Source organism: Ovis aries, chromosome 14, assembly GCF_016772045.2.
Source record: "Ovis aries strain OAR_USU_Benz2616 breed Rambouillet chromosome 14, ARS-UI_Ramb_v3.0, whole genome shotgun sequence".
Classification (NCBI taxonomy): Eukaryota; Metazoa; Chordata; class Mammalia; order Artiodactyla; family Bovidae; genus Ovis; species Ovis aries.
In genome coordinates this window covers 51,455,648-51,464,687 of record NC_056067.1, presented here as the reverse complement: position 1 = coordinate 51,464,687, position 9,040 = coordinate 51,455,648, and the positions used below count along the sequence as shown (strand labels likewise).

At 53.9% G+C, this 9,040-nt stretch overlaps 1 protein-coding gene across 3 annotated transcripts; it reads right to left on the bottom strand.

Annotated features, from left to right (window-relative positions):
• Window positions 1-476: 476 nt before the first annotated feature.
• On the bottom strand, window positions 477-7,841 carry ZNF575 (zinc finger protein 575). Of its 3 annotated transcripts, none has more exons than XR_006056195.2 (4): window positions 7,718-7,841; window positions 7,346-7,438; window positions 6,810-6,921; window positions 477-488 (listed from the first exon to the last, which is right to left on the bottom strand). XR_006056195.2 is itself a non-coding variant. In XM_015100027.3 (4 exons), exons 3-4 carry the CDS (start codon window positions 6,889-6,891, stop codon window positions 5,695-5,697), a joined length of 738 nt encoding a protein of 245 aa, XP_014955513.2. In that variant the 5' UTR covers window positions 6,892-6,921; window positions 7,346-7,438; window positions 7,718-7,841; the 3' UTR covers window positions 5,628-5,694. The 3 variants fall into 3 exon arrangements, 2 of the variants coding, with proteins under 2 accessions (XP_014955513.2, XP_042088034.1); XM_015100027.3 differs by lacking the exon at window positions 477-488 and adding an exon at window positions 5,628-6,350; XM_042232100.2 differs by lacking the exons at window positions 477-488; window positions 7,346-7,438; window positions 7,718-7,841 and adding an exon at window positions 5,628-6,350 and having other exon boundaries at window positions 6,810-7,063.
• Window positions 7,842-9,040: the final 1,199 nt, after the last annotated feature.

Sequence of the window (9,040 nt, the reverse complement as noted above, 5' to 3'; positions counted from 1 at the left end):
TGGGACCTGACCTGGTTGTTAGAGAATCAGGGTAGAAGGTGGGGGTGGGATGGGGGACTTATCTGGTGGTCCAGTGGTTAAGACTCCGTGTTCCCAATGCAGGGGCATGGGTTCAGTCCCTGGTTGGGGGAGATCCAGCATGCCAGGTAGCACAGCCAAAAATTACTAAACAAAATAAACAACCACCTTTAGGAGTTCCCTCGTGGTCCAGTGGTTAGGACTGCGCAGTTCCACTGCAGGGAAGATGGGTTCAGTCCCTGGTCAGGGAACTAAGGTCCTGCCTGCCATTCGGTGTGGCAAAAAAACGAAACCAAAACTTAGCAACAGGGAAACGAACAATTCACTTGCTCAGCCACAGTGGCCGTGCTTCCAGTGCCCACCGGCTGCTGGTCTGGACAGTGCCGACGGAGAGCCTTCCCTCACTGTGGAGAGCAGGTAGGGCAGCCCTGCAGTGCAGTGGACGGCAGCCTAGAAGCTCGAACTTCATCCTAGGGAGGGCAAAGGGCAGGGTCAGAGCTGGGGAGCAAATGACCACCAACTTGGTGTCTTAAAGGTCATAACCTAGATTTGAGGTCCAAAATGGGTCTCGCCAGGCTAACCATCAGGGCGCAGGCAGGGCTCTGGCTCCTCCTGGGGCTCTGGGAGAGAGTCTGTCCTTATCTTTATCTTTCCCACTTGCAGCCCACGACCCATGCCCCTTCTGTCTTCAAAGCCAGCAACGGCTGGTGGAGTCTTTCTCAGGCTGCGTCACTCTGACACTGACTTCTTGGGGTTATGCTGCGCCCACCTGGATAACCTGGGATAATCTCCCGGTTTTAAAGTCAGCCCGTTAGCAACCTTCCTTCCTTATGCTGTCTTTAAATGTTTTATTCATTTCTGACTGTGCTAGGTCTTCGTTGCTGTGTGGCCTTTCCTCGTTGCACCAAGCGGGGACTACTCTAGTTGAGTTGCCCGGCCTTCTCATTGCGGTGGCTTCTCTCATGGCTGAGCACAGGCGGGCTTCAATAGTTGGGGCACATGGGCTCAATAGTTGTGGTGCCCAGGCTTAGTTGCTCTGAGGCCTGTGGGATCTTCCCAGGTCAGGGGTCGAACCTGTGTTTCCTCCACTAGCAGGTGGATTCTTTACCACTGAGCCATCAGGGAAGCCCCATCATGCTCTGTTAATTCACCTTTGCCATGTAACATATCCACAGGTTCCAGGGATTAGGCTGTGGGTGTCTTTGAGGGGTTATTACTGTGCCACCCACACCCACCATGTGTAAGGCACTGGGGCTCTGGTGTGCCAAATGAGACATGAGTCCCTGCTCTCATGGCGCTGACATTCTGCTGGGGGTCAGAGACGGCGAGTGTCTTGCAGCGTGGCGATAAGCCCCGTGTGAGCAGAAAAAGCTGGGTGGGGTTATCCAGTGATGAGAGCGACAGGTCATGGGGAAGGCATCTCAGCACTCACCTGTCGGCAGGGACTCGGGAGAAGCAAGGGAGGGTCTGGGGGAGCCATCCCAGGCAGAGGAAAGGCAAGGCAGGAGCACATGCACGGAGCAGCAGGGCGTCGGGAAGGCAGGGGAACGGGGCCCACCCAGACTCAGCACTGTCCCCTGGTTTGTATGCGTGCGCAGTCCTGTCTGAGAGTTAGGCCTTGAGGAGCTACTGTTTGAGCTCAGATCTGAAAGGTGGGGAGGATGGAATGCAAGGTGGTTTATGGAATCGCCAGCATCAGGGGCATGAGCCCTTTCTGACTCTGATGCCATGGACTGTAGCCCACCAGGCTCCTCTGTCCATGGGATTTTCCAGGCAAGAATACTGGAGTGGGTTGCCATGCCCTCCTCCAGGGGATCTTCCCAACCCAGGAGTTGAACCCGAGTCTCTTACATGTCCATGATAATGGGTCAAACCCGCTTATCCTGCGTCTCCTGAGTTGGCAGGCTGGGTTCTTCACCACTAGCACTACCTGGGAAGCCTGGGTATGGCCAAATCCCATCTCTCCAGGAGTCAGTTTTCTGATCTAGACAAGCTAAGGTTGGACCAGATGGACACATCCCAAATGAGTTTGTGTCCTTGAGACTCGGATAGCGGTGTGGTTGCTTCCGAGGAGATCTGCCAAGACAAGCCCCATGGTAAACTTGGGCACAGGCCATACTGCTGACTTTGGAGGAGAGATCCTGCCCCTTGGCTGTCCCTCTCCCAGGGCCTTGCTGAGCAGCCTGCCATCCTGCGGCCTCTGGTTTTCATTTGTCTGGAGCCTGATGCTGGAGATTCCACAAACCACCTCACATTCCATCCTCCCCACCTTTCAGATCCGAGCTCAAATAATAGCTCCTCAAGAAGACCTTTCCTAACTCTCTGTATCTAACAGCATATGCCAGGTATACACTCATAATGAGCTTCCCTGATAGCTCAGCTGCTAAAGAATGCGCCTGCAATGCAGGAGACATAGAGACCCGGGTTTGATCCCTGGGAAGATCCCTTGGATGAGGGCATGGCAACCCACTCCAGTATTGGACTGGAGAATCCTACAGACAGTGGAGCCAGGCAGGGAACAGTCCATAGGGTTGCAAAGAGTCAGACACGACTGAAGCAACTTAGCATGCATATACTCATAATACTGTATCTTTGGACTTCCCTCCTGGTCCAGCAGTTAGGACTGCATCCCCAAAGCAGAGGGCATGGGTTTGATCCCTGGACAGGGAACTAAAATCCCACATGGTGGGGCCAAAAAGAAAAAAAAACCCAACCCTTATGTATCTTTATCATAGCCGTCCCAACGCTTATGTATCTTTATCATAGCCGTAACTTGGTTTGTTTATGATCAGAGTCACCAGCCTTTCCCTCTACAATTTATACTTTTTGTGTCAGTTTCTTTGTCTCTGAGGTTACTAAGATATTCTTTAATTCCCATCTAAATGCTCCAGAGTCTTGTGTCTCAAACTTAGATCTTAAATCACTAGCAACTTAATTTTTGTGTATGCTGTAAGGTGGAGAGCTGTATTCATTTCTACACTGCTGTAACAAATTACCAAGGTCACAGGATTTAAACAATACAACTTTATTCTCTTACAGTTCTGGGGGTCAGTAAACCAAAGTCAGTCTAAGTTGGGGTAAAAACGTGGTGATGTCTGGGTTGTGTTCCTTCTGTCTTTTAAAATTTATTTTTCATTTTATTTATGTATTTAAAATTGTATTTTGTTGTGTTTCTTCTGGCAGTTCTAGGGCAGAATCCATTTCCTCGCCTTTTCTAGCCTTGAGAAGCTGCCTGCGCTCCTTGACTCCTGGCCCCCCATCACTCCAGTCTTTGCTTCCATTGCCACATCTCTGGCTCCTCTGCCTCCCTCTTTCCCATGTAAGGACCCTTGTGATTACACTGGGCCCACTGGAATAATCAGGATAATCTCCCATCTCAAGATGAGATCCTTCATCATGTATGCCAAGCCCCCTCTGCCGTGTGGAAGCCAACACAAACTCAGGTTCCAGGGATTAGGACGTGGACGTCTTTGGGGGACCATTATTCTGCCGACCACAGGGTCTCATTTAATTTTCTTCTCTTTTCTCTCAGCTCATTTGCTGATTAGCTATCCTGCCCCGGCTCGTCTATGGTTGGGACTGGCAAACTACAGTCCATGGGCTGAATCTGCCCACCGGCTGTTTGTAAATAACGTTTTATCAGAACACGGCCATCCTTATATCCTAATGTGTTGTCTGCCTTTGCAGCACAACAGCAGAGCTGGGTAGTAGTGGCAGACCCTGTATGGCCTGCAAAACCTAATAAGATCTACTGCCCGGCCCTTTACAGAAGAAATTTGCCAGCCTCTGAGTATATAGTGAGGAGCATCTCCTGACAGGATCTTGTAAGCATAGGTCTGTTTCTGAGCTCCCAGTGCCCTCTCTCCAGCCTGTTCCCAAACCGACATCACCAGCCTCATGACAGCTGTGTAATAATTCTTCGAATGGGGGGAGGTGAGGCTCCCCTACTTGTTTAAAGTGGGCTTGGCTTCTTTATCTTTTTTTAGCCTATATGTTGTACAGTACTATTTCTAGACAATATTTATTTGGCTACACCAGGAGATAGTGGAGGACAGGGAAGCCTAGCGTGCTGCAGTCCACAGGGTCACAAAGAGTAGGATGCGACTTAGCCACTGAAGGACAACCAGGTCTTAGTTGCAGCACATGGGATCTTCATTGCAGCTGGTGGGATCTAGTTCTCTGACCAGGGACCAAACCTGGGCACTCTGCTTTGGACACATGGAGTCTTAGCCACTGGAGCACCAGAGAAGTTCCTTGGCTTCTTTCTCTTGTTTTTGCAACTCTGGCTGGTGTCCACCCCCTCACTAGACCAGGTCTGTCTTATCACCCTGTTCCTAACACCCTGTGCAGGGCCCAGCTCACAGTACCTGCCTAATACATGTCTGTAGAATGAAGAGCAGTCCACTGTTAGCTCAGTCATCCTTGTTTTATAGCAGGAGAAACAGGCTCCAAAAGGGGAACCATCTTTGCCCAAAAAGGTGCTTGTAAAGACCTTATAATACTCCCATTTGGAAATTCTCTGGCAGTCCAGTGGTTAGGACTCAGCACTTTCACTCCAGCAGCCTGGGTTCCGTCCCTGGTTGGGTAACTAAGATTGCGAAAGTTGTGCAGTGTGGCCAAAAATTTTTTTTTTTTAAATCCCATTTTATAGATAAGGCCTCTGAGTCCAGAGAAATCACAAAACTTGTCTGAGCCCCTGAGGCTCTTAAGTAGTGGGTCAAAGATGGCTCCAAAGCTTGGGCTTTAGAAAAATTTTTATGCTACTGGTGGTACACCCTCTGTGCTTGCTTTTATGATTTAGTATGCCTTGGGAATTCTACATGTCAATACATATAGAGCTGACTTTCCCCCCTGCAGCTACATCTTCCATTCTGTGGCTGTACTGCAGTTCCTTAGTTGGTCCCCTTATCAATGGGCACTCAGGTTATTTCTCATCTTTGGCACTGCCATTGTACTGCAGTGAACATCCTTAATCTTACATCCGCCCCCCCCCCCCCCCCCCCCCGGCAAGTGCCAGGATAAATTCTGAGCCGTGGAATAGCTGACATGAACATAGATGCATTCGAAGTTCTTTATACCTATAGTCGGGGGTTCCCTGGTGGCTCAGATGGTAAAGGATCTGCCCACAGTGCAGGAGACCCGGATTCAGTCTCTGGGTCAAGAAGATCCCCTAGAGAAAGGAATGGCTACCCACTCTAGTATTCTTGCCTGGAGAATCCCATAGACAGAGGAGCTTGGGGGGCTACAGGGATCCATGGGGTCGAAAAGAGTCGGACACAACTGACTAACACACACATACACAGTCAATGGCCAAAGCGGAGGCACTAATTTAAACTCACAACAACAAGGAGAGCTTGTCTCCACACTCCTCAGCAGCACACGATGCTAGCAGCAGTTTAACCTTTGCCATATGAATAGGTGAGGGGGAAACTAGAGCCAAGACCTTTCTAACCACACCTCCAGGTCCATGGTTTGGGACTCAGTGCAAACTCATGGATGACACTTTCCTTTCCCCCAAACAAAGGATTCCTCCGCCTCTAAGTTTGAGCCCAATGCGGGGGCAACTTCCCTTCTGTCTACCTGGAAGAGGCAAGTCCATACAGCCTGGCTTAGAGATGCCACCTTTTTATTGACCGGGGCTGGCAGAAGAAGGAGCCACGGAGCCGAGAGGAGCGCTCACTCCCGCTCCCCGGGGCTCTCCGCCTGGTGGCTGCGCTGGTGAACGAGTAGAAGGCGTCTCTGGCCAAACGCCTGACTGCAGCTGGAGCAGCGGTGCCGCGCGGTGGCCTGGCTGCCCGGCGCGGTCGGGGGGTCGTGGCACAGGCGATGGGCCGCCAGTTTGGAGGGGAACGAAAAAGCCTTGGGGCAGTGTGGGCAAGGATAGGGGCGGGCGTCGGTGGCATGGTGCGTGTGGCGGTGGGCCGCCAGCTTGGAGGGGTAGCAGAAGGACTTGGGGCAGTCGGGGCACGGGTAGGGGCGGGTGGGCGCGTGGGTCCAGAGGTGGGCTGCCAGCTTGGAGCGGTGGCCGAAGGCCTTTGGGCAGTGCGGGCACGGGTGCGGGCGGGCGCCGCTGTGCGTGAGGCGGTGGGCGGCCAGCTTGGAGGGGTAGGAGAAGGCTTTGGGGCAGTCGGGGCACGGGTGGGGGCGGGCGCCGCCGTGTGCCAACCGGTGTGTGGCCAGCTTGGACGGGTACGAGAAGGCCTTGTCGCAGTCGGGGCAGCGGTGCGGGCGCTGGGGCGGGGGTCGCCGGCGGGGTCGGGAAGGCGCCCCCGTGGAGGCAGCGGGCTCTGGAACAGACTGGCTGGGCTTCTGCGGCGGGCCCTGGTCGGGAGCTAGGGGACAGGAGGGTTGGTGGGCTCCAGAAAGCAGCCAACGCCCTGAATCTAGACCAGACTCCCCCTAGACCTTGACATTCTAGTATATTTGGACACCTCCAGGGTCATACTGAGGTTCCCCAAATGGCTTGATCCTGCTCCTCACCCACTGCCATGCATCCTCCTAAGGCAGGCTCCAAAGAGTTACGTCTCTGGAACCCCAGACCTAAGCTGTCCCAAAGCCACTGAAGTGTCCGTTTCCAGTATCCTCCCAAGTGATAACCCTGAAATCCTTACAGAGGATCACTGAGGTCCCCCAAAGACAACCTGGAGGATTCCCCAGAACGTTCATTTTGGGGATCCGAAATGGTTATCACCCTGGGCCCTCAAACTGTCACCCTAAGGTTCCCACAATACGTGACTCTCTTGGCCCCAATTCCTGGAGAACGCCCCCTCCCCCGGGGGAGACGCCCTCACCTTCTCCTTTGGTCACGGGCTCCTTGTCAGTGGGACTAGGCTCGGCGCCCCCGGCCGCAGACTCCGCCTCTCGCTCCAGCATCTTGCTGGCCCAGAAACCTAGAGGGAGGACCTAGCCGGGAGAGGGGGCGACGCCGGGGGTTATCAGGTTGTTGGGGATAGGACTGAGAGCCCATATTCAGGGCTTAATTTGTTCAGGAGCAGGGGCTATCACGTTGGGTCCTAGAAGGCGAGGGTGGGTGGAGCCTAAGGGTGAAGTGGGCGGGGTCACGCAAACCCGACCCAGAAGCAGTCTGTTTGGAACCTAGTCCCTGCGACTGAGCCTTCCAGCGAAGTGGGCGGGGCCTCTACAACTTTAACTCCCAGCCGCCCCGGGAGCGGAGCAGGCGGGGCCTAAGCCCAGGGTGGGCGGGGCCGGCCGCGGATGGGTGGAGCTATACAATTAAGACCCGAAGTCGGTTGCTCAGCAACTCTGTCCCAGGGGAGGGGCCTACGAGCTCAGTGTGCTGGAATTCACACCCAATAGGTAGCTTTACCCTGCTCTTGGCTCAGTCTCAGTCCATTAACGCCGCGTGCACTGCCTTTTAACCCCGGAGTGGTGCTGGAGACGTGGAGAGGAGAGGGGAGACCTGGAGGAAGACACAGAAAGAGCGTGGCTCTTGTGTTGCAATCCAGAGACCCATAATGGACTTCTCCCTCGAGGTCCAAGCGTCCGAGCCTTCACGCTACCCTTGGGATCATGGCATTCGGGTATCAATGCACCCTCCCAAGGCTCAGGCGCCAATGCAGCCCCTCCGGAACCTATGCATCAGGACCCCAATGGGTCCTTCTCTGGGAACTGTGGCGTCCAGGCCCCACTCCACTTCCCGAAGACCCAGGTGTCTGGGTCCGAACCCCTGCCCCCTCACCTGCGGACGGCCCCTCCCTGGGGGCGGGGCTCCGGGCCCCTCCCTCGGCGGCCGTGGCCACTGCAGCGCTGCCTTCGGATGCTGGGGAGCTGCACCACCCGGCGCGCGCCCAGCGACGGAAGGGAAAAGGAGGGAGCGCGCGCGAGCTGCTGGGCCCAGCCTTATTTCCATCCCCTCCTCCCACGCCGAGCCGGTGGGGGCGTCAGTTCGCATGCGCAGTCGCGGCTCGCGGGGGCTGCTGCGGAGGAGATGGAAAGGAAGGAGTGGGTGGGTGCGCCAGGCCAACGAGTTGGCGAGCAGGCGCAGAGCTAAACAGGCCGAAGGACCGCAGGAAAGTGTCCTGCGGCTTGCGGGGCCTACGGTGGCTGACTGGGGTCAAGCACGTGCCCGAGTTAACGCGGGGAAACCTAACTCGGAGATCACTGAGACAGCCTTCTCTTGTTCTGTTCTTCTGCTTTTCGAGAATTCTGCTGGGAGCTTGAGCTCCGGCTCGCGAATCAGTTTCAAGAATCCGCCTCCTATTCTCCCGTTCAAGGGATTGGCAAGGAAAGGGTAGCCATTTCCTCGAGAGAGGACGGAAGCGGGACTCCGGGCTCAGAGGGAGCTGATGCCCAGTGAAAGTCACGTTATTTGTACAGCGCCCGGCACTTTTCGCCGTTGGGTGATTCAGGATTCTCAGCCCCTCGAACCCCAATGCTAAGGCCCTGGGGCAAGGAGGGCGGCAGTGTCCACGTTTTCCGGGCCCCCGCGTTCCTGGCTGGAGCTCCTGATGCCTAGGCCCAGGGTGGCTTGCTTGGCACCATTGCGTGACGGTGCACCTTCCCGCCCCGCACAGGAATGATCATGAAGTGCCCATAAACTACCCCCGCATGGGTGGGTCTTCAGTTTGATAATCCACAAGATCTGGCAAGCCCTGGCAGTCACGGGAGTTATAAGGAAGGATTATTTGGGCTCATTTCCCCACCCACTCCTCCCAAGTGATTTTTGAAGCTATATACCAGGCCTCCTATTCCATAAAAATATTTTTATTATGCTTGGTTTGTTTGAATCAGTAAACAAGATCCACACGTTGGATTTGTTTGCTGTGGGTCTTCAGTCTCTTCTTTAACATTTTTAAAGGTTCATTTAAAAGGTTACTGCATGGAAAATGGATCATCGGGAGGCAGAGTGGAAGACAAGTCAATGAGGCGGCTGTTACATATTAATTATATTATTACCTATTAAAATAATATAATTTTGTAATAGTTATATTATCATTACAGCATCTGATCTTTTATATCAGAAATTGTCCTGAGTGCTTTATAGATGTTCATTCATTTAATC